This window comes from Dendropsophus ebraccatus, chromosome 1 (assembly GCF_027789765.1).
Source record: "Dendropsophus ebraccatus isolate aDenEbr1 chromosome 1, aDenEbr1.pat, whole genome shotgun sequence".
Classification (NCBI taxonomy): domain Eukaryota; kingdom Metazoa; phylum Chordata; class Amphibia; order Anura; family Hylidae; genus Dendropsophus; species Dendropsophus ebraccatus.
The window spans coordinates 13,360,935-13,386,231 of record NC_091454.1 but is presented as its reverse complement, the minus strand read 5'-3'; the positions used below and the strand labels follow the sequence as shown (position 1 = coordinate 13,386,231).

General features: G+C 44.9%; 3 protein-coding genes across 3 annotated transcripts; 1 reads left to right on the top strand and 2 right to left on the bottom strand.

The window, feature by feature from the left end:
• Positions 1–4,892: 4,892 nt before the first annotated feature.
• On the top strand, positions 4,893–11,237 carry AMN1 (antagonist of mitotic exit network 1 homolog). The gene is made up of 7 exons (XM_069967719.1): positions 4,893–5,188; positions 7,090–7,222; positions 7,933–8,080; positions 8,401–8,618; positions 8,717–8,773; positions 9,071–9,182; positions 10,431–11,237. Exons 1-7 carry the CDS (start codon positions 5,154–5,156, stop codon positions 10,499–10,501), a joined length of 774 nt encoding a protein of 257 aa, XP_069823820.1. The 5' UTR covers positions 4,893–5,153; the 3' UTR covers positions 10,502–11,237.
• A 2,710-nt stretch (positions 11,238–13,947) lies between these two features.
• ETFBKMT (electron transfer flavoprotein subunit beta lysine methyltransferase) lies at positions 13,948–15,827 on the bottom strand. The gene is made up of 3 exons (XM_069952375.1): positions 15,568–15,827; positions 14,799–14,929; positions 13,948–14,398 (listed from the first exon to the last, which is right to left on the bottom strand). The coding sequence occupies exons 1-3, from the start codon at positions 15,822–15,824 to the stop codon at positions 14,055–14,057; spliced, it is 732 nt and encodes a 243-aa protein (XP_069808476.1). The 5' UTR covers positions 15,825–15,827; the 3' UTR covers positions 13,948–14,054.
• A 5,030-nt stretch (positions 15,828–20,857) lies between these two features.
• LOC138774024 (E3 ubiquitin-protein ligase TRIM11-like) lies at positions 20,858–22,432 on the bottom strand. The gene is made up of 2 exons (XM_069954588.1): positions 22,181–22,432; positions 20,858–22,048 (listed from the first exon to the last, which is right to left on the bottom strand). Exons 1-2 carry the CDS (start codon positions 22,430–22,432, stop codon positions 20,858–20,860), a joined length of 1,443 nt encoding a protein of 480 aa, XP_069810689.1.
• Positions 22,433–25,297: the final 2,865 nt, after the last annotated feature.

Below are 25,297 nucleotides of genomic sequence, written 5' to 3'. Positions count from 1 at the left end.
ACCCGCCGCAGATTTTACTGCTCGCCCCCATCTCCGCCCATGCCATAGACTCCATTCTATGCACAGGCGGATTCCGCTTTCCGCCCAAAGAATTGACTCCACCCGGATTCCGTAGTGTGAACAAGTTTAAAGCCAGAGCCTATGTATACTGGATTATTTAAGGGTTGATACTGTATATTCTCTCCTTGTCCACTTTAACACAACCGTGTCCAAGATTTCTCCTGAATGGGTGGATGCCTAGGTCAGAAAGCTAATGGGGGGGGGGGGGGGGAGACTACCTACTGGGGGTTAAATAGTATCTCCCTCTGTAGGTGGTTACCCTCCCCCAAGCAGGCAACCCCCAACCTTTAAAAAAAAAAAAAAAAAAAATCCCAGCTATACTCACTCTCCTGCACAGTCCATCTGCATCTGCGCTTTCTTCCTGCTCTGCAAGCGCTTGAGTAATATCACTTAAATGAAAGAGTACTGGGGAAGAAAGTGGCCCTTTGTGACAGCATCCACAATGCTGCTTGCAGCCACAACAGTGACTTGAAGGCTGTTGACACTGCTCGCTTTGGAGAGGTGACCAATGGAGACTGGAAGGAGCTGGACTGCAAGCTGCAGGAGACCAGAGTAGGTAAGTATGCCGATTTTTTTTTTTTTTTTTTTTTTTAACTAGCCCCCCACACGCAACACATATGCAAATTTTATGGAGCATAAAAGTTGAACGTTTTCATATAAGTCTTTGTGTTAGGGCAACGCCCATAGCATTTACCTGTATGCCACTTTAGGTAGGTGCCCAACAGACCTGTAATTATCTGTGTGGTTCCAAATCAAAGTACATGGAGCAGCATGCTGGGAAGAATATCAACTCAGACACAATGTTCTGGGTATAGGCAGAAATATCCTTCTACCTAGCTCGTGAAAGAGTTTATTATACACATTTGCCTACCTGTCACATTAATATATTGTATGGCAAATCACACAGTATAAATATTACTTGTGACCATAAATTGGCACAGGTGCAATTGTTAGATTTATTTGGTTTCTTTGAGGATATGTTTGCTTTAGCATAGTTTAATACAATACCTGGAAGGCGCCAAGGAGAAAGGTATTGTGTAGAACTTAGCAAATATATCAATTCTGACATTACCCAGCCTCAGCCAGCATCCCATGGTCTGAAACACTTATTAGGACCAGGATAGGGTTGTCTCTTACATAACCCTTATTTTGTTTGTAGACTCTATCTTGCCCTCTCGGAGCTCCTATGTCTTCACCACATTGGGATCCATGTTGTTGACTTTCTCTTGCACTCTCGGAGCTCCTATGTCTTCACCACATTGGCATCCATGTTGTTGACTCTCTCTTGCCCTCTAGGAGTTCCTCTGTCTTCACCACATTGGAGTCCATGTTGTTGACTCTCTCTTGCCCTCTAGCAGCTCCTCTGTCTTCACCACATTGGGGTCCATGTTGTTGACTCTCTCTTGCCCTTTAGGAGCTCCTCTGTCTTTACCACATTGGGGTCCATGTTCTTGACTTTCTCTCGCTCTCTCGGAGCTCCTCTGTCTTCACCACATTGGCATCCATGTTGTTGACTCTCTCTTGCCCTCTAGGAGTTCCTCTGTCTTCACCACATTGGAGTCCATGTTGTTGACTCTCTCTTGCCCTCTAGCAGCTCCTCTGTCTTCACCACATTGGGGTCCATGTTGTTGACTCTCTCTTGCCCTCTAGGAGCTCCTCTGTCTTCACCACATTGGGATCCATGTTCTGAGGCAGTGCTCTTTACAGGGTCCTTTCCCTCAAGGAGCACACAGACATCATGGAAAGATTCAACCTGTTTGCTTTACTTGGGACAAGCAACAAGCAACAAGCATTACATGTGTCTCTACAAGATGGAGGATGCTTGAGAACAAAGAATCAACCACAGAGCGAATAGTGAAGGCCTAGCAGAACTATGCATGTAAATACACATTAACACTTAAAGTGAATGTACCACTAGGTATATCCCTTTGCGTTTTTTACATGAACAGACCAGCTGTGTTTTGGAGGCTACTTGTCATGGTGGCCAGGAGCAGTTTGAACTAAGGTAAGGTGCGAGGTGTAGGTGCAAGTGGGACGGTAGAGTCCCACTTTAAACAACTTTCAAACTTGAGTAACAAAATAGTCACAAATAGTGCTCAGGTGCAAAAATCAATAATGATAAACCAACAGGTAGATAGGTGAGTTGATAAAAGAAACTGTAACAGGTGTCTTGAGAGTGTTTGAAGAAATCCTCGTACTCACGTATGGATGAGTCTCAGTTATCTCACCTAACTGCTTTCTGCCCCACAGTGTCGGGTTTCTGTCCTATTGGGGTAGTACAAGTCCCTGGGTGGAGATGGCTTGTAGTGTCCTTCCTACAAAGCTGAGTGTCTGTGAGTAGAGAGCGGCTTGCTGGCACTGTGCTCTACTGCAGATCCTGTCTTAAGTTTATCCATTCCTTTTCTCTAAGGTGGTCGACTGTCCTGTTTTAGCTGTAATGTCCACAGCATAGGCAAGGATGAAGACTCCCTTGACTTCAGTTTCCCTAAGAGTCTTGTCTTGTCCATGAAGGTTGGGAAGCTAGGTCTGTCTGCTCTCTTCTCTCTCTGACATCAGAATGAATCACTACAGGAAGTGTAGACTAAAGAGAGCAAGTGTGTGTGTGTGTGTGTGTGTAGCTAGACCTAGTGTTAGCTTCAGCTGTGCTTGTCTGAGTGTGACATCTAGTGGTTAGAGTAAGGAACTGCGGCCTATCCTAACCCGTGACACTAGAGAAATATAGTTTTACCAAGGTGTAAGAAAAGAAAGAAAAACATTTAGTGGGACATTACAAATGCATAAAGCATCCCTAGCCTACTGTCCTTGTAGTTTCCAAGAGGAAGGAGTAAGGATATCTGACCATATGTCTCTACTTCTTATAAAGCACACTATGCTTATAGCTTAAAGCTGGCACAGGCTTCACCTGTATCCCCCTTTTTTCTTTTTTTTTTTTGCGTATCTCTATATCACTACTAGCCATTGATTGGAATTTACCTTTCAGATTTATTTTCTTTTTAGGATTCTCTGATCTTCCTTCCATCTCTGTGCCTGGTGTCTGTCTTCTATCCAAATTTCTCCTCAGAAGGTGGAAAAGTAAAGCACCAAAATGGCCGCCATCTCCATATTTTGTTGCACAATTCTCATATCTGGAACATAGCGATCAAAATAAAAAATACAAAATAGGAAGTAAAACAAAGGAAATGTTAAGTTCTGCTTAATGCATAACCTCAGGTTCCTCATTTTCTCAGTGTAAGACCCGAAGGGAAGTCTGGCTCATGCGAACCATCCTGATTATTATTTATAGTGATATTACCTAATTGTGAATCATTTATCCTTACCTCCAGACATTTCGGATAGCCAAAGGGAGACAATCTTGGTTACATTTTTACATCCGTTTCTATATGCCAGAATATTTCTTAATTTAAAGGGGTATTCAGGAGAATTTTATTTTTTTTTTCAAATTAGAAAATGTTAGAAAGTTATATGGATTTGTAATTTACTACTATTTAAAAATCTAAAGTCTTCCAGTACTTATCAGCTGCTGTATGTCCTGCAGGAAATGGTGTATTCTTTCCAGTCTGATACAGTGCTCTCTGCTGCCACCTAAGTTCATGTCAGGAACTGTCCAGAGCAGGAGCAAATCCCCATAGAAAGCCTCTCCTGCTCTGGACAGTTCCTGACATGGACAGAGGTGGCAGCAGAGAGCACTGTGTGAGACTAGAGAGAATACACAGGACATACAGCAGCTGATAAGTACTGAAAGACTGGAAATTTTTAACAATTTACAAATTTTTAAATTTTTATTCAAAGAAGCAGTTAAAAAAAATTATTATTGGCTTTCCGGCAGGCGCTGGCACGCATACTCACACCAGCTGATCGGTGTCTACGTTCCGGTCCCGCGGCGCCGTTCAAATACGGCACGTGCTCACTTCAGCTTCTGCAGTGATTCCTCTTCTCTATCTTGTAATTGAACGGCGGAAGTCACACGCTTCCATAGAGAATGCAAGGAATGGCGCAGGAGCCATGGAAGTCAGTGGAGTTTAATATTTTCAATCACCCCCTCCTCGGGCATACAGCTAAAAGCCCCCTGCCTTGAGAGCCCCTTTAAAATTATCCTATTCTAACCTTTATAACTTTTTTAATTCTTTGGCTATATTCACATTACGTAAGAGACCGGCAGTTCTGTGACCCGGCCGGGTCACGGAATAGCCGGTCTCAGAAAAGATCATCCTGGCTGGTACTGCAGTACCGGCCGGATGATCTTTAGAGCTGCAGAGTTCTGATGCGGACGCATCTGTGCGCGCCCGCATCAGAACTCTCCACAGCACACTATGTACAATGCACAGTGTGCACTGACAGGGTTTTCTGTGGCTGCTATTCAATGAATAGCAGCCGCAGAAAACTGACATGTCAATTCTTTCAGCGGAATGCGGAATCAGCCGGCCCATAGACAGGTGTCTATGGAGCCGGTGGAAAGGCGCTCATCCGTGAGTGCGTACAGCCGGCGGAATAACGCGGAGTTTATCCGCGAGAATTCCTCAATGTGAACCCACCCTTATACCGCAATGGAGGGGCAGAAAGCAAGGTGTAAACCAAAATGTGCCAAAAGGTTAAAACACAAGCTAAAAGAACACTATGTAAAACATAAATACATGACATTTTGAGGCTTATTTTACTGGTGAACCTTGTACACTTTCCAGCCCCAAAATAGACAGCCTTATGTGCACATTAAAGCACCATGCACCTCTTTTACAGCTATAATAACGTAAACTGTGACAGGAATGCGTTTTGAGGTGTTATTCCTCCATCAGACGCTAGAGGGAGCACTTATCTACAGGCTGCAGACAGGAAAACTACAATCCCCAGAAACCATTGGGATTAAGGGACCGTCTACAAAGTGACACTGTGCACTATATTAGCAATTCACCATTTGTTTGTTATGCTCCCGGGTTAACGTTACTTGCTGCTGAACGATACCGAGTAAAGTCGAAGTGATCATATAATCGGAGAGAACGCATGAGAGTGAAGTGGTCACCAGGGGGCGCTGTGTACGTATTGTAGAGGTGCCTGCTCTTTGTACACGGTTCCAGACTGGGGAGCTGAGTGTGGTAACGATGAACTGCTACCGGGTGGACCCTTTATTAGACAGGTGAGAGTCCGGGGGGCCACACACAGAGGGGGACCTGTGTTTCATATATTTGGTGGGGGAGGGGGTGTTTACATTTGCAAACTGCTCTTGTGCATTGTTTGGTATCAATAAAGTTAGTTGAAGCAGTCACATGATATGCTCACATGTAGCTAATTAGAGTACAGCTTTCGTTTCTTCTAGCGCTCTGATTGGTTGCCATGGACAACCAGAGACCGTTTTTATTGAACTGTTTGCTAAATCTGTCTGATTGCTGCCCAGAGTAACCAATCACAGCGCAGCTTTCATTTTTAGTCATGCCCATGAAAACTTTTGATTGGTTGCTATGGGCAACAGAAACAATTGTCATTATATAAAGCTTTCATAGATTAGCTCCAGACAGTAATGTGGTCCCTGATGATTGTGTAGCCACAGTCAGTCTGATCGGCCATCTGCCCCAACGTTAACTCACTATTATTTGTGACACCATCCTGTGTTTCAGTGATCCCCTTTAAATTTTTCTAGCTGACAGACAACTTGTCATTGGCAATTGTTTTGGGCTATTAAAAAAATCTTTATCCAGAGGCTTTGGCCAGTATTGTGGCTTGTTCTTAAAGGGAACCATTCACCCCGTGGCCCCCGGCAGAAACTGACATACAGTGACTTAAAGGTCAATATACTTACCACATCGCTCCCGGTCCCGTCCCGGATCCCGTTGTTGACACGGAGAAATCGACGATTCTTCTTCTCACGCTCATTATGGTAATGAGCGCCGCCGGGTCCGAAGTCCAGCCTTCTCCCCGCCTCCGACACTTGATTGACGCCGGGTCCTCTTCCTCCTCGTCTTCTTTCTTCTCGCCGGATCCCGCGCAGGCGCCGTGACAGTCGTTTTCGGCGCATGCGCAGTTCACAATTGAAGCCGCTCCGCAGCTTCACTGTTTACTGCGCGTGCGCCGATTGGCTCGAACACGTATCCTGTTTACCGCGCAGGCGCAGAAGAGGTGACGAGACCATCGCAACGGCGCCTGCGCGGGAATTCGTCTGAAGACTGAAGACGTCAATCAAGTTCCAGGAGGCGTGGATGGGCGGCGACGAGAAGAGGACCTCATGAATAAGTTGGACTCGTCCGTCGTTTCCTATGGACGTTGGACTCATCTCAGCTCATTACCATAATGGGCGGGAGAAGAAGAATCGGCGATTTCTCCGTGTCAACAACGGGATCCGGGACGGGACCGGGAGCGATGTGGTAAGTATATTGACCTTTATGTCACTGTATGTCAGTTTCTGCCGGGGGCCACGGGGTGAATGGTTCCCTTTAAAGGAGAAGTTCAGCCAAAAGTATTTTTTAATATGTTATTTAAATTCTCTGAAATACCATGACGCCACGAATCAGGTGTAATTGCAATGGCGTGTCTAGCAGGGGGCGCACTATATATAAAATTCAATGAGTACCATTGACTTCTATATATATAGTGCGCCCCTGCTGGACACCCTATGGAATCAATGGATGTCAATGTAAAACTGTATGCACTGTTGTATACTGTACTACTCCCCCATCATCTGCTCATAGTATGAGCAGATAATGCGGGAATAGTACCAAGGCCATGCCCATCACCAATCTGGCCCCCCCGCTGCCGCCACATATGCTCTGTACTACTTCCCCATCATCTGGGGAAGTAGTACCAAAGCTATCCTCATCACCGCCGATGCCGAGCCTGCCATTGTAGTTCACCTGATCCTGGAGCAGCATTCCGGAGCTTCGGATCACTATTCCCATGAGGGAACCCCTGCTCCGTCGCTGATGCCTGCCCCTGCCCCGGTCTAATGATAGCATTTTTATATTTCTAGATTCACCCATTTTATGTAGATGGGAAGTACGTTAGTAAAGCAGTATATATTGTTCTCTGTGGGTTTTGTCTCGGCAGGTGCCTTGTTTGCTTATCAAGAAACATCACCAGATACGAGTCGGACCTGGAGCCTCTTCCCCCGCACCTCAAGGACAAGCTGATAACACTGCTGTGTGTCCAGGGGCTTCTCACAGACGCCAACATTGGACGGGTAAGGGTCTTGCAATTGGATGGAATTATCCCACTCAATTGAGCAACAGTGACAGAGTGTCATAAGTGTGAGGTGGAATTGTGGAGCTTTCCTTTAAATTGGCACTGTCATAGAGACATATCAAAAGTTTTTCAGACCCCAATCTCATCGCTAGGGTGAGCTGGGAGAAGTGTTCGCTTAGCACTTTCTCTCCCAGTTCTGTGTCACGTGATAGTCCAGAACAGTAGCAGGTAGAAAGTATTGAAAAAGTAGCGAGCAGAAAGTGTTGAAAAATTTTGGTGAACAACCCCTTTAAGGTACTTTCCGCCATCACATGCATGTGTCGGCTGTAATATTGAGACAACACCTGCCACTATTGGTTGGTATTGGGATGACTCACGATCAGTGGCGACTACGGCATCTAAATGGTAGACATGGTAGACCCCATGATATAATAACAGAGTGCCAGTAGGATCCAATAGTAGATGGGAGCCCAACGACAGCCACCAATACAGAAGCCTATTAGGCCTATTGTGCAGCCCCCCCAGTGTTAGACCTCATTCATTAATATATATATATAATACTGCTTACCTAGACACCCAGACTGAGAGCATTATAGGAATCTAGAGCAATGTGAACCCTAACCTTTACCCCGATGCCATGCATTGGTCACTACTACATTTCTCTTTTTGTGCTGCCATCTTGTACTGACGCGGTTGTATCTTTCCCAGGTCTTACATCCATCTGTTAAAAAACTCGACCTCCGTGACTGTGACGTATCTGACAACGCCCTGAGGCTGATAACCTGCTGCCGACAACTCAAGAAAATAAACCTGAACTCCAGCAAAGGAGAAGAGAGGACCTCTGTCACGTCTGAAGGTAGAGTCCTCACGTTGCTAATTCCTATCAAGTCTAAGCTTCTTACGGTCCTATTAGACTAATCGGTTTTTAACGATTAATGACTAACAATAAATGATCGCAAACGAGATTTATGATTTTAGGATCAGATCAAAATAATCGATCAAGCACACATGAACGATTTTTCGATCGTTGCCTGCAATTACACAGGATGATTAATGATTAAATGCAAGCGATTTAACGATTTTCTTTTTTGTCCTTTTTTTGTTTTTCTATTCCTGAATTTTAGAAGCCAAAGGACTAAGCCATCCCGCAATTATGTCACCTCTTTTTCTCTCCAGGAATCACAGCGATTGCTCAGTCTTGTCCATACCTCCATGAGGTCACTCTTAAGAAATGTTGCAGTCTGACAGACGCCGGGGTCCTGGCTCTCTCGCAGAATTGCCCCCTATTGCAGATCATTAACCTGAGCGGCTGTATCAGGGTTGGCGATGCGTCCTTGGAGGCGCTGGGGCAGTACTGTCCTCTGCTGCACAGTGTGGACTTGTCGGCCACACAGGTAAGAGCTACATAGACCTATTGCCCGTGCCCCATTTTCTTTCTTGTCCATGATGTTATTATTAGCAATGACTGTGGTGTTATTATCGCCCTCTACAGGTGACTGATGACGGCATTGTAGCTTTAGTGACTGGAAAATGTGCAAAAAACTTAAAGGTACGGTTCATATTCGCAGGTGTTTTAGGGAGGTTAAATGGTGTTTTTTTTTTTTTTTTTTTTTTTTGAGAACTGCACCTCTCTTGTTCGCTGGTTGTGCTTTGTATTGCAACTTCAAGCTGGTTTGTGGTTGATTTCATGACCACTGCTTGCTGTCAGTGAGTAGGAACATCCTTGTTTCCATCTACAAGCCAAAAGCCTATCCTGACCATAGATATGTATGTGCACATCTCATCTCGAGCAAAGGACAAGATTGCTCGCTGTATTGAGGTTATAACCTTCCATTGTTCCCTGCAGGAGATTCACATAGTCCGTTGCACACGCGTGACGGATGATGCGGTGGAGGCCATACTCACTTGCTGTCCCAGCATCGACATCCTGCTCTTCCATGGATGCCCACAAATCACAGGTTAGCCAGTGCTTTTCATGTTCTGCGTTATGATGGAAGATGCTTATAGAGGAGATGTCACCTCTCCCAACTTTGGTATATGCTTGCATGTCCCATGAGTCGCAAAAAATGAGGCGACTTTTAAAAAATCTTTTAAAATATTATAATTGAGTTTTTATATGAATTTTTTAAATGTTCCTCATTATTATAGTTTATGTTCTATCAATCTAAGGCCCTTATTTATAAAAAACAGAAAAACACTTTCTCACACAGAAATACATTTTTTATACATTTAGCTAGAAAGGGTGATGCATTTCCTCCATATATCAGTAATAAAGCACTGGCCCTATTAGATAAGATGGTCGGGTTAATATATCCGCAGGCTGTGTGTGTGTGTGTGTGCTATGGCTGCAGCAGGCTGTGTGTGTGTGCTATGGCTGCAGTAGGCAACGTGTGTGTGTGCTATGGCTGCAGCAGACTGTGTGTGTGAGGTATATCTGCCGTAGGCGGTGTGTATGTGTGCTATGGCTGCAGCAGACTGTGTGTGTGTGTGTGTGTGAAAGAGAGAGTCAGAAATTCCAGGGGGGGCAGGGGGTGATGGGATCATAATAAAAAAGTCCTAATTACCAGTCCCCATGCCCCTGCAGTGCAGCATCACCGCTTATGGTCCCCCACTCAGCCAATCAGTGAGTGAGGCGGGACACAGCTGAGCGGGTAGTTCCTGTAGGGTCGACACGATTCAGGAGCCTAGACGCTAACAGAGAGCTGATAAATTTGGGCCTATGTCTGACCTCTCTGTCACAGGTATATAGCATTGTTAGCAGTTTGTCTTTGTGTATTGTGAATATTTAATTAGAAAGATAGAAGATTGTCAGCAGTGGGCAGGGTCTGTTACAGCCCATGGAGGGTAATGTAACTGTTTGTGGAACTAATGGTCATGTCCACTACAATTACCAGCAAGCTCTGCACTGCTCAGACTTCCGACAGCTCCATAGACTTATAATAGGGCCACCCAGAGAAGCAAGATGGAGATCACTAAGAGACAGAAACTAAAGCGTGCTACCGCCCACCTCTCCCTGCACCTTTATAACTTGACGGGACACATAACACGTCCTTAGAGATCACTGAGAGAGAGAGAAAGCTGGGTGACAAGTCCATTATTGTTTCCTATATAAAACACTTGACTGAAACAGCAATACAATGGACGTCGCATATTGCAGGACGTTCACAGTCGGTTTTACTAATGTTGCTGTGTTTCATCTTTTCCAGATCGTTCAGCAGTCGCCATAGAACAGCTGCTGGGATCGAAAAAGCTGAGGCAGGTCACATGGACTGTGTAAAAGTGTCAGCTCCTGGGGCCGCTCACATAAGCACTTTCCCGTTTTATTGTGTCTTACATCTGTCCTTTTGATGTATACTGTATATGTGAAGCCCCTCATAGAGGTTAAAGGGGGATCAGTGTTAGCTGGTGAGATGTTGTTGTCACCGCTTCTCTCCTCCATAGATATACACAGACGTGTACAGGATCCTTGCTTGATTGACAGTTATCTGGAATCCGGCTTCCAACTGACTGTCAATCACACAGGGATGTAAAGGGGAGCAAGGAGATATTATAGCTTCCAGATCTTCAGACTTGGCACCAGAGAATAAAATCATTTTTCTATGTTATGGAAGCACAGATGGATATATAAAAAGTACCATATGTCTCCTCGACGTAGTGTAGCTGTCGTAAAAAATTTTTTTTGCAGAAATCAATAGTCCAGGTGATTTTAAGAAACTTTGTAATTGGGTTTATTAAGCAAATATGCCATTAAAGGCCTTTTCCCAAGCCCCCCTCCTCTCCTTTCTGTCATCCACTGCTCAGAATCAGGAAATCTCGACTTTTTATATCAGTCGGATCCTGTCTGAGCTATGGAGAGGGGAGGGGGGAGGAGCGAGATTGTTCTCTGTTCTCTGCTGCTGACTATAGGATTACACAGTGGGGGAGCTATTCAGAGGTCAGAGAGGTCAGTGGTGACATCAGAGGAGAGAGCCTAATGATGTAGCAGTAACTTAAAGCGTAACTGTCATATTTTTTTTTACTGCAGAAATCAGTAGTATAAACGATTTTAAGAAACTCTGTAATAGGTTTTATCAGCCAAAAAAGCCTCCTTCTGTACTCAAGAAGCAATCTCCCAGCCTCCCCCCCTGACTTCTTATCTGTGCATTATCAGGCAAACACGTCTTCATTACAGAGAAGCCAGTGAAGACGGGCTCTGCTCTCCCATTCTATCCTTATGGAGGGGGGAGGGGCCGAGGGAAATGAGGGAGCAGGAAGAGGTGACATGAAGGTCAGCTGTTTGTAGACTCTCTGGGCACCTAAACCGCAGGATTCTGGGGTCAGAAAGGTCAGTGCTTATCTATGAACTTACTGAGAGAAGATTGCAGGGTGTTGTGCTGTGCAAGACTGCTCCGTGCTCAGTCACTCCTAACAGCCCCTCCCCTCTCCATAGTCACATAATGGACACAGACATCCTGCTTCTTCTGAAGTGAGGGGGGAGGCTGGGAGATTGCTTTTTCAGTCCAGAAGGAAACTCTTTTGGTTTATAAAACCTATTACAGAGTTTCTTAAAATCGCTTGTACTATTGATATTTAATGTTTTCAAAAAAATGACCCTGAAATGACAGTTACGCTTTAACTCTTTGTTGTCCTGTTTTGGTGCCTCATCTCCCTCTCTCCATAGGAAAGCCATGAAGACGGGGGGAGAGCTTCAAACTGCTTTTTCGTGACAAAAATTCATTTTCGGCTATGAAACCCAATTACAAAGTTTCTTAAAATCGCCTGTACTATTGATTTCTGCAAAAAAAAAAATAATTAACAGCTATCTAACAGTGTCAGCAGCTTGAAAGATGAATTGCTGATGAGAAAATCCCTTAAGGATCGGTTAGGGTCTCAGTGCTGAGACCCCATCCAATTGTTAAATATAGGCACGCGAAGCATAAAGTCCCATTACTGGAAACAGACTCCATTATAGTCTATAGAGCTTGTCCACCTGCACTGAGCCAAGGAGAGAAGCGCACTACAGAATGCTTCACCTGGACAAAACTAATGATCAGAAGGGGTCTTAGCACTAAGACCCTATGCAATCTTAACATTTGATACGTCCGTGCGAAATCAATAGTTAATTCAAGCGACAGTAACACTATAAAAAGACATTAGCACTTAGTTTTCTATAACGTTACTGCTCTGGTCTTTCTTCAATGTCATTGCTCATCAGGTAAGAACCTATGAAGCTTTAGAGAGGTAGAAAGTTGCTCCTTTTTTTGTATTTTATTGAAACGCTGTTTTTTTTTGTTTGTTTTTTTGCTTCATAGTATTAAATAAATCCTCTTTGTTTTGAAATAACCCTAGAGATGCATATGAACAGTGATCTATCTATCTATCTATGGGACAGTGATGGCCAGGATGTAGGGTGCCCAAAGCTAAATACTATGGCCAGGATCCATCTGTACATAAGGAATAGATGTGTGTATGAGCCCTTATGGGGATGTCCACATAGACAGAAACTGGAACATGCTCTAAATATGGCTGAAATGCAAATGAAATTATAGGTGGCATTAATGCAGGAGCCATAGGTTCCTATGATGCCAGTGTGAACAGAGCCGAAAAGACTAGTGATGATCGAACAGCGCTGATGTTCAGGTTCGTACGAACTCGAACCATTGGTATTTGACTCCCGCAGTCTTCCTGTTCCGTGGGGAAGGTGGAGACAGCCCAAGTCCGTCTCCCCACGGAATGGGAAGACTGTGGGAGTCAAATACCAATGGTTCGATCATCAGCGCTGTTCAATCATCTCTAGAAAAGACATGACTATCATATTCATAGCAGTGTCATTTCAGCCAGTCACGCACCTCCCTCCAGTGCAGCATCGGCCCATCTCTAGTGCCTCAGGCTGTGTCCTCAAGCATAACATCAGTCTCTGAGCCCATTCAGTGATGTGATGCCAGTCTCTGAATAGGTTTACTATCACAATGCATGTCACCACCCTCCTGCCATGTAAGTAGGGTAATGGTAACCTCAGGCCAGGCTTACTTATGTGATGCCAGCCTAAAGCCCGTTCATTTCCGCCATGTGTCCCACCAGCCTAAGGGCACATATGATCCTAGACTAAAGTTGTAGTGTGATTATTGGCTGAACGGGTTGCTATCACCCTGTGTAATATGGACACAGATCGGATGCTTATCGGGTCATTTTGACTTATTACCAAAAAATCATTAAAAAAATATATACAGGTTTTTCAACCTGGAAGCCTGTGAACATCTGAGGTGTACAACAAAGACAGCGTGGAAGCATCTTAAGGCTATGTTCACACTGCGTATGAATCCGTCCGTAGTGCGAACCGCGAATATACGCACGTAGTTTTGAGGTTGATGCGTTCGCTTGAAAGTATACGATATACGCCCGCACAGTGCACACTACGTATGAGCTTACGGCCAGATCGTATACGGCGCCGTGAAAAATGAAGACCAATGTTTGAGGACGGAAATGTTGAAACTCACAGCCGTGAATTCCCATGCGGTCCCGTACAGAGTACTTATTTTAGCCAAATTAAACTTGAACTTTTTCGATCCAAAAGGTTCTGTGTGGTTGACGGGGCTGGGCGAAGATTTCCAAGTAAATGAACAGCCTCAGATCGCTTCGAAACAAGCTAGGGAAGCATAACTACTACGGTCGTATGTTCGCGGTTCGTACGCATCCGGCCGCATGTCGATTTTTTTCCACGCTGGTGGCGTACGATCTACGGACGGATTCATACGCAGTGTGAACATAGCCTAAAGGAGTTTTCCAGGCAAAAATAGATTGATGGTCTAGCCACACAATAGTACTGAAGTATCAGGTATAAGTCATGGACATCAAGGTTCATATCTCCACACGGCACTGGTGGTCAGTCCATAGTTATCTTGCTTACTCGTCTCTGGTAAGAAATATTCTACTACTTTCCTCAGCTGTTTCTTTATGGGGTGTCCAAGGAAATGCCCTCGTCCTGGGTCTCCGATAAGGACCGTGGTCCCATGCTGCTGTATACATCGTCTGAGCCACCGGTGGAGAGAATCGGCCAGCTGCTCATCATAAAACATGTCACCCAGGACAATCACATCCCAACGTCCTGCGTCTTCACCGATTATATTCTCGGGATGAAAGAGTAAATTGCCTATGCGGTTTAGCTGGCAGTTCAGACCGATCGCTGCTCCTGCAACTGGAGATCAGAAGACAGATTTGCAACAGGACAACATTATGAAAGTATAAAAGCTGTATACACATTGCTTGGTACAGCAGTATACCACCTACATGAAGAACAATGACAAGAGGTCATCAAGAAAGGAGATTTACCCATAGTTGTCACCAACAACCTAATACTAACCCATTGAGGTCCAGACTCTACAAGACGTCTCTAGGTGTCTGATGGTATCTGACACCAACAGGTGCCATTTCTCTCCCAGAAAACTGGTTTTAATATTGTAGCTGATTGTTGTTTATAGTACTTTGTATTACCTGTATTGGGGTACTAGTAATTATAAGAAGACTTGGGTACTAATGTAACTACCCAGATGCCACATTAAGCCCGCGTACCCCCCCCCCCCCCAACCACCCCTCACCTGGATCAATATCATTGGCTACGACATAGGAGGCTCCGGACATCTTCCCGGCGATTGATACGGCTCCACATCCACTACCAAGATCTAGGACCCTCCTGCGATGTACGATATCTGGATTATCTAGCAGATACCTAGAAAAGGAATAAAAGGATACTGACGATGACTGAATACAACTAGTGTTGAGCGGAGATGCTAAACTGTTCTGGTTCAGCACTGTTCTTCAAACCCGAAGGCTTAGCATTTGACTTCAGGCGGCTGGAAAAGTTGCATGCTGCACTATGAAGTCCTGGAAAACATGGATACAGCTATAGGCATAAACCGACATAAAACATAAGCAATAACACAAGAGCAGCTATACACTAAGGGCCCTATTACACGGGACGATTATCATGCAAAATATCGTTAAATCGTTCGTATTTAAGCGATAATCGTTCGGTATAATTGCAGGCAACGATCAAAAATTGTTCGTATGTCGTTAATCGTTGATTTAGATCTGAATCTAAAATTATCGTTAATCGTTCGCTGAAATTCCATATTCGTTCGCTCAAGTTCCGCGTTTTTTCACTAATCGTTCAGTGTAATTGCACATTGTTTAGTGTTTTGCTGGGATCAAAAGGAGTAAACGATCATAGTAACGATTGTAACTAACGATTATCGTTCTGTGTAATATGGTGAACAATTTCAGGTTAACGAAATTGTTTGCGATCGTTTATCATTAGTCGTTAATCGTTAAAAATCGCTACATGTAATAGGACCCTAAATCACTTACCTGGCCAGTGCCTGTCCTCCCGGCCAATATATAGCCCAGTAGGGGTCGCCATAGGGCCAGTGTTCAGGGCGGAGGTGCCAGTATTTACACCGTGGGGTGAGCAGCAATAATCTGATCTCTGGAGTCAGGTGCTCCGTAACCACCTCCGTGTTCTGCAGTATGAAGCTCTGTAGATAGGTGGCACTGGTGTGCTGCGCTGTGCAGTACAACACTTTCCCAGTGTGAGATCTCAGCAGAGACCTGCACAGCCGCAGCATGCTGTCACCGGGAAGGAAGTGATGACCTAGGAGTCACATGACAAAGGTCATGTGATAGTTTCTGTTTCCTGGATTTCCTGCGGAAGGACACACCAGGTTAACTTCCTTAACCCCTTCTTTGGATACAAGACATATTAATAGCAATAATAACCAATTCACCTCTTTAGACATAGGACAGTGTGTACTTGCGTATATATATATATATATATATATATATATATAAATTTTATTATTATTTTTATTTATTTATTTATTTATTTTTTTTGTTGCATATGTCTTGTATACATGTAACACACATCCCTCGGCTTCCAAACGATATTAGCCCTGCACACGGGCTTGGGGTTTATGCTACCCTACTTCTACAGTGTATGCCCACCACACACCATTGTTATGTTGCCCATAATACTAGCTGGTTTTGCGGCAAGGCTCAGCACTGACAACAGGCGTATCCCACTATGGGTAACCTGTTCAAGTACTTTTTTTTATTATTATTCCTTTATAATTTTTAATTTTTTTCACCAACACAAAATCAGTAAAGGAATAAACAAGAGATATCAATTTATTTTGTATAAATGACATTGAATTCTAATATCCAAATATCAGGTATTTAATCCATCCATGCGTAATTATAAACATCAAATTATATCGACCATCCCCTCCTCACAATCCCCCCACCCCCGTGGACACTGGGGGGGGGGAAAAAAGGAACATAGAGGGAAACAACAAGGGAAAGCCCTTTAGCCCTTTTTTTTTTTTAATTTCCTTACCGTCCACGGATGTGGAATGCCTGTAACGGAGTCTCCCCCGCCCGGACAACTGTAATTAGATGCTGAGAGCGGGGGGAATTGTACAGATATGCGCCGTGCTGTAATGACAGACGGCTGATTTATTACAGCGCGGCGCATATCTGTACAATTCTCCCCGCTTTCAGCATCTTATCACAGCATCTTATGCTGCCCAGGCGGGGGAAAGTCCTTTACAGGCATTCCACATCTGTGTTCCGTGAGGAACTCGGAACGTGGATATACAGCCTAAGAATCACCAATCTAACACCATAAAATAAAGATCTGTTCAAGTACTTTAAAGCCCCTATTACACGGGGCGATCAACAAAAGCAAGCTTCAGCGCTCGCCTGCTCCTTGTTCCCAGCTTGCTGCTGGTGCTATAACACGCACTGACAGCGAGCAGGTAGGTGCGGGGGAGGCTGCGGGGAGCTGCAGTTGGTGGTCCCCGGACAACATTCTGATCGTCCCGGGAGCCCATGGGAGATAGTGGCTGTCGGCTGCCGCTGGCCATATTACATGGAGCGACGGCAGCAGATCGTTGCTATCTTAATCGTTTGTCTTTCAATATGTTGAAAGACAACGACAGACATTGATGTCGGCTGATCGTTGCCTTCTATTACACAGAGATTATCGTCTGTAATGGCTGATAATTGGCCAAATATGGCCAATAATTTATTTGTGTAGGTTAAGCCTCTGTGCAGGTGCCAGGTGCCTTTAACCGATATCACTATTCACTAATTTCTGGCTGATCAGCTGCACAGTACTAATAATAATAGCAGCAGCCCTGCATTATCACTGCAGGCTCAATAAATACTGGAGATTAGGGATCTGCGATGATGTCATAATCATAGTCACATGACCATGATTTAACAGAAAGAAGGAGGAGACTCCCACCTTCTTGGTAATGTATCACTAAGGAGACAACCCTGTCCTGGGCCTGTGAACAAGGAAAGTGGTTTGGGGGAGATATGGGGTGAGGTGGGGAGCGCTGCCACAGGAAGAGGAGGTAAAGTGAATCAGTAATAGGGATGTAGTTTTGCTTAGGCCACGTTCACATAGTGATTTACATTAAAAAAGACCATTTTACAGGTGAAACATGACCAAAGAAGTCCCAGAACTGACCTTGGTTAAATACTCAAGTTCCATAGAGTTTATATGTTATATTTGTGCTTATTTAACTCTTTTGATTTCTTACTTTGGGATGACATTTCAGAGCATCGGAACCAGTTACAAGTGTTACATAGATTTATGGACTTAACATACAATGGTCCTGAACCCATTAACACCTTTGGGGGTTCAGAAGGTGCCTTAAAACTAATGTACCATCACGTACATCGCTTTAAGATTTTTAGATCAATAGACTGGCACAGGGATGCCGATGCCGTGGTCCTTTTTATGAACCGTGGCCCGGTTCCCACGCACGGCATTTGTCTATTCCCAAGAACCGGCCTGGCCCACCCCCAGTGTGATGAAACCCCTCCCCCATGCCCTTCATTCTAATGAAACCGCGTCACAGAGGGAAAAGTCGATTGTCACACTGGGGACTAAATACGTGTACTTTTTTTTTTCTTTCTTTCTTTATTATTGCATCCGCAAGCCTGGGTCCCCTACCCTACTGTAACTATGGCGGCACTAGCGTTTTGTTGATAGTACGGGATAAATAATGTCATACTTACCTGGTAGCTGTGAAGTGTTATAAAAAAACAATTATTAGGGAGCACTGTGCTAACACTTCATTTTCTAAATTACTTCTATTTTGAATTTGGTGCCTAAATACATTAACAGAGGTGCCATTGTCTCTGCTACCTGCTGTTTGTACCTTTGAAGTATAAGGCAGAGCTTTTTATCTTTCTTCAGCGTGAGCCCCAGTGTAATGCTATTCTATGGCACAAGGCTGGAGATGGGTGTTATCAAGGGGTTAAAGTGTGAATTAATGTACTACCTCCCAGTTCAATTCACATTATTCTAGACTTCAACCAGACCCCTAAATACAACCCTAGTGTGGTCACCCTGTATCCTCCTGCCCCCACCTCAAGACTGGTCACCCTGTATCCCCCTGCCTTTACTCCGGCCTGGTCACCCTGTATCCCCCATGCTCTTACCCTAGACTGGTTACCCTGTATTTTCTTGCCCCCACCCTAGACTGGTCACCTAGTATCCCCCATGCCCTTACGCTAGACTGGTCACCATGTATCTTCCTGCCCCCACTCAAAGACTGGTCACCCTGCATCCCCCTGCCCTCACTGTACACAGGTCACTGTGCATCTCCTATGCCCTCACCCTAGACTGTTCACCCTGTATCCCCTATGCCCTCACACTAGACTGGTCATTCTGTATCCCCCATGCCCTCACCCTAGACTGGTCACCCTGCCCCCCCCTTTCACTGTTTGTCCTCCCTGTCCCTTTTCCACTTACCGGTAGATGTAGTCTTCCTCCTTCATATTGCATATTCCAACAATATACTGTACCTCTGAAAGAATAAGTCGGTTTGGGTGGCCAAGGGCCCCCCACGAGCTCAGGACCCGGGGCTACCGCCCCAAATCATAACCCGTTAATGCATTAGGGGCTATGGGGATTATTATTAAGAATGTATCGTACTTTATTTACTTATATTTTTATTTGTGTTTTTAAAAAAAAAAAACATTTTTACTTTATTGTACTGTCCTACTATGAGGACTTTACTATCTGATTGTCTGATGGTGAACAGAGGTAGAATTCTCCCTCTGTTCTGTTCCATAGGGTTAACTGCCACGATCCCAACTTGGCTTGCGTCTCACTAGTTGCGGCGGGTGCCTGGCTATCACTCACAGCCGGCACCCACCACAGATGGAACGGGTGCCCGTTTCCTCATGATCGGGAATGTATTGAAAAAATGGACGTACCCCCCCCCCCCCCCTCAGGATAACACAAGTCACCTGTGTCTGGTTCCTGTAAGACAAGTGGATCCGCCATGTTACACAGCTCCTAAATGTGTTTCATCTTCCTGGACAGCTCGTCCTTCTTTATTTCCAGCTTCTGGATCAGAACAGACAGGGACACCCGTTTCCTGTCTGGAAATCTTACTCAGGAAACTCTTCTAACAAAGCTGAAGTTGGGTGAGTGGAAATGTGTACAGAAAGACGACCTGTATCCAACCCCCCAAAATATATGTTGCTATGTGGAAATATTGTAGGGTGCCTGGATTACAGTTTCTTCATACGTCCTTCCATTCCTGGGTTTATAGTTTGTCTGACAGTTTAGTTAGAAATCAGATGGGTACAAGGTAAATTTTAAAAATGAAAGTAAATATCAGGTAGGTGATGGGTATAAGTATATAGTCAGGGGGTATGAATGTTTTACATTGAGGGGAGTCTATGCTAATACATACCCCTTAACTGTATTATCACACCCATTACCCAATATTTACTCTCATCATTAAAAATGAAGTTCCCGTCCATCTGACTATTAACTAAATTGTCAGAGAAACTATAAACCCACGTATCTCAGGAACAGGGCATATCAAGAAACGGTAAAACAGTTTGTAATCGGGGCACCCATAGATAATGATAGTAGCATCTCATTTTTGGGGTTTCATTACCGGTCCCCTTTGAGTGGGTGTAGCTTTATTACACCATTGGTCCCTGATGTGGGTGGAGTCAGTGTGCATGGCTTTGACTTTATACAGTGACTGGCAGTGTCTTCATTCTATCTTGTGGGCGTGGTCTGGTAAGCAGATCCCATTGTATGGGTGTGGCTTTATGACAGTGTTTCTATACTTCTAGCTCCTTATTATAGGTGGAGTTAGAGACTGCAGTTTGCCCATGGGAGGGGACACTTATTTTATGTTTTTAGATGTTGAAGACTATACAATCACTGACACAATGAGACAGGACAATATTATATACATGAAAATATCTGTTTATTATACATGGATTGTTATATGAGCTACTGAACACCATCAGAAATTACTGGGCCCGATACAGATAAAGTGACTGGGACTATTGTTGGTCATTTACAGCCTAAAATACATGCCAAATTACAAGCTAAAATATAATAAAAGAGCCAGACACTTACAATGTATTTAGGCTTTATACATTTTCTGCCATGACACCCCTGTTGTTAGTGGCAGAGAGAAATAATAATGTCCTTAGGTGCAGCACAGAGAGAGCTCAGCTATAACCGCTATTGTTATCCTATCCATCCACTAGATGGCGCTTTCTGTGATGTCACTGATTTCTGGTCACATGTCTTATGTTATTATAAGTTTTCCTAGCAGATGTTGTTGCCTCCCCCCAATATCTTTATAGAACCCCCTGCTACCCATAATGCAGCATGAAGGGGCTCGGTGAAGATGGCCGTGAAGGTGTGTAAGTGTTTGATGGGGTAACAAAGCTCATAAAAGGACAGCTGCCCAGCCTCATAATCCAGACAGATCCTGAATTTATCACTGGATATATTGTCAGGTAACCGGATCTCTTTACTGTTATGAGTCACTGAATACTGATTATTACACCTCATCACACACCAGGACTTGTTATTATCTCCAATGTATGACTGATCTCTCCTTTCTATACTGAGATAACACATCCCCACACTCCACCATCTTGATCTACTGATCTCCACATCCCAGTAATGTCGCCCTGAGGAGAATCTCCTGCTGCTCATCACCTGAGGAGACTGGAATCTCTCTGGTGTTTCTGGACGATTCTGCATCTCTTGTGTTCTGGTTGCAGTTTTCAGGTCGTCTGATATAAGAATATAATTATTAGCGGTGTTTACATCCAGTGATATGTCTGCAGGACCCTCCCCATAGATCCTTATACCTGATATTATGTCACATAATGTGCGGAATGTGTCTGAGATCACAGTCACATCCAGATCATCTACATCATGGGGCTGTCTATCATATCCCCCTGTGTCCTCATCACCTCCCCCCTCCTCAGAATCACACAAGTCACCTGTGTCTGGTTCGTGTAAGACAGTCAGTGCATCCGCCATGTTACACAGCTCCTCAATGTGTCTCATCTTCCTGGACAGCTCGTCCTTCTTTATTTCCAGCTGCTGGATCAGAGCAGACAGTGACAGTGACTCTTCCTTTTCCTGCCTGGAGATCTCGCTCAGGACCCTCTTCTCCAGGTCGTCCAGCCGTCTCCTGATGTCTGTAAACAGGGCAGTGACTCTCTCGGCTTCTCCAGCTGCTTTTTCTTGAGCTTTTCTCCTGCGCCCCTTCACACTCTGGACTCTTTCCTCAGTCTCTTCTCTTTTTGTGATCAGTTGTAGGAGAGCATTTCTAAGTTTCCCCTTCTTCTCAGAGGCCTCATCCAGCATCTCCACTCTGTGTTTCCTATGTTCTTCATCCAAACTGCAGGACACACAGATACAAGCAGCGTCCTCAGTGCAGTAATATTCCAGCATCTTCTTATTGACAGAACATTTCCTCTTCTCCAGGGAAGTGCCGGGCTCAGATAAGACGTGTTCTGGTGACTTGCTGTGAGCTCTCAGGTGTTTATCACACAGAGAAGATTCACAAGATTTCACAGCAGGTACAGCAGAGTCCACACAGTAAGTGCAGCAGATCCCGGTGATCTCCACTTGTTCTGGCTGAGTAAGTAGGAAACGTTCTGCTACATTATGGAGATTTATGTTCCTCATTGGTGCAGGTCGCTCCTGAAACTTTTTTCTACATTCAGGACAGGAATAAACTCCAGCCCCGTCCTGTGTATCCAGCACACGACCAATACAGACCCGGCAGAAGTTGTGGCCACATCTCAGCATTACAGGATCCTTAAATACAAATAAACAGATGGAGCAGAGCAGCTCGTCTCTCAGAGTAGCAGACGCCATGGCTGACAGAGGAAGGAAGAAATTAAGCTGTATATCTGTGCATATAGATGGGACATATGTCTTGTAGCTTGTGCTTGAAAACAGCCATGGTATGCCGCGTTCAGAATTTATTGAATGTGACATATTGTTGGTAAAATATTCCAACTCCTTCAGTTTCCCCAGGGCTACTTTGTTTAAAGCTGGCTTGTCCGGCCGGTATTCTGCTGGTCCAGCCGGTTCTTAGATGATGAGACGGTGTCATTTAAGGTTCTTTACCGTTGTGCAAGCTCAGACTGCTGGGTGTCAGCTCTATTGCTTAGTAGTACAGAAGTCGGTGTGCAGCAACAAAGCAATGACCTGAAGCTGTGACAGCTATTTATTATTATTATTATTATTATTATTTATTTATAAAGCGCCCTTAGTTCCAGAGCGCTATACAATAGATAGGCAACAGGCAGGAACAATACAAGATCAGAAAACATTACATGAAGGCAAAAGACAGACTGGTACATGGGGAAGAGGACCCTGCCCGCGAGGGCTTACAATCTATAGTGTATGGGGAGAGAAACAGGAGGTAAAGTGCAGCCATTCAAGTGTGATGCAGAGTTATTGTAGGTTGTAGCCTTGTTTGAAGAGATGGGTTTTCAGGTTACTTTTGAAGGACTTGATGGTGGATGAGAGACGGATGTGTCGGGGTAGCGAGTTCCAGAGTATGGGGGAGGCTCGGGCAAAGTCTTGGAGGCAGTTGTGCGAGGTACGAACAAGGGGGGAGCGGAGACGGAGGTCACTGGAGGATCGAAGGTTGCGTGAGGGACGGTAGCGGGATATCAGGTCAGAGATGTACGGAGGGGACAGGTTGTGGATTGCCTTGTATGTCATGGTCAACAATTTAAAGTGAATACGTTGGGCAATGGGGAGCCAGTGGAGGGATTGGCAGAGGGGAGAGGCTGAGGCAAAGCGAGGGGAAAGGTGGATTAGTCGGGCAGCAGAGTTAAGGATAGACTGGGGGGGATCAAGGGAGTTAGCTGGAGGCCAGAGAGGAGGATATTACAGTAGTTCAAGCGGGAGATAATGAGAGCATGGACCAGCAGTTTGGTGGAGTCAGGGGTGAGGAAAGAGCGGATTCTGGAAATGTTTTTGAGGTGAAGGCGGCAGGAGGTGGTCAGGGCCTGAATATGTCGTTTAAAGGACAGGGCAGAGTCAAAGGTGACGCCAAGGCAGCGGACTTGGGGGACAGGGGACAGAGTACAGCCATTGATAGTGATTGACAGATTAGAAGGCGGGGTGGAGCGAGATGGGGGAAAGATGATAAGTTCTGTTTTGTCCATGTTGAGTTTTAGAAAGCGGGAGGAGAAGAAGGAGGATATGGCCGATAGACACTCTGGAATCCTGGATAGCAAAGAGGTGACATCCGGACCAGAGAGGTAGATCTGAGTGTCATCGGCATAAAGATGGTACCTGAAGCCATGGGATTCTATGATATGTCCCAGGCCAGAGGTGTAGATGGAGAAGAGAAGAGGCTCGAGTACAGAGCCTTGGGGAACACCAACAGTAAGGGGACGAGGAGAGGAGGTGGTGTGGGAGTGGGAGACACTAAAAGTGCGGTTGGAGAGGTAAGAGGAGATCCAGGAGAGACCTAGGCTAGTGACACCAAGGGATGAGAGGATTTGTAAGAGGAGAAAATGGTCAACTGTGTCGAAGGCAGAAGATAGGTCAAGGAGAAGGAGCACAGAGTAGTGGCGCGAGGTTTTGGCAGTCAGCAGGTCATTAGCCACTTTGGTGAGGGCGGTTTCTGTGGAGTGGTGGGAGCGGAAACCGGATTGCAGGGAGTCAAAAAACGAGTTGGATGAAAAATGTGAGGAAAGTTCATGGTAGACATGTTGTTCCAGGAGTTTTGAGGCAAAGGGGAGAAGCGAGATGGGGCGGTAGCTGGATAAGGAGGTAGGGTCAAGGGATGGCTTTTTGAGGATGGGTGTGATGGTTGCATGTTTATATGGAGATGGGAAGATGCCAGAAGTTAGTGATAGATTGAAGAGATGGGTAAGTGCTGGGACAAGTGTTGAGGAGAGGTTGGGGATAAGCTACTAAATAATAAAGAACAAGTACAACAGCTCTAATTGAAAGCTTCAACAGATATGGTGCAAAAACTTGTGGATGTACAATTCAGGGAAACACTGCTCATCCACAATGGCTGGCTACAAACCAACAAGGGCTAAAACAATATTATTTGTGCGGTGTATACTGTTATAATTAACAGGTAATTGATGTGAACCCTTTGTGCTGCAGAATCTGGTGTGGTGAGGTGTTTATTATTTGTTATTACGTGTTGTATAAAGGGGCAGCAATATATAAAAAAGTTTTAAAGTACCGGAGTACGCTTTTAATCCATCTTTGTTAATATTTAGTCTACAAATAATAAAGACCTCCTTATGTCCCAACCAACAGTACAATGATGGGGTATTTCTTCCCTCAGGAATTAGTAGGACAAATGGAATTTATGAATTAAGTTTGTACTTAATACCTTGACGACTCAGGACATACTTGTATGTACTGGTGTGGCCAGGGCCGGATTAAAGGGAGGGCACCAAGGACACGTGCCTAGGGGCCTCCACCACTAGGGGGCCTCCACCAGCCCAAACCAGAAAGTGGTGTCTGGATGCCAGTCCCGCAAAAAGCATATGGAAACCCTACCTGGACACAGCACTGGTCACACTGCATGCTGTCCAGGGAGGGAGGTGTAGGGTTAATCCTGTGTAAGCATCTCCGTCCTGGCAGGCTCAGACTCCCCCCTGGTGGGTCTTTGAATGGATTCTTCCTGTCAAGCTTCCAGGTACCTGTCTCCTTCCAAGGTCCTCACTCCCACTTCGCCCCTTCCCCTCACTGAGG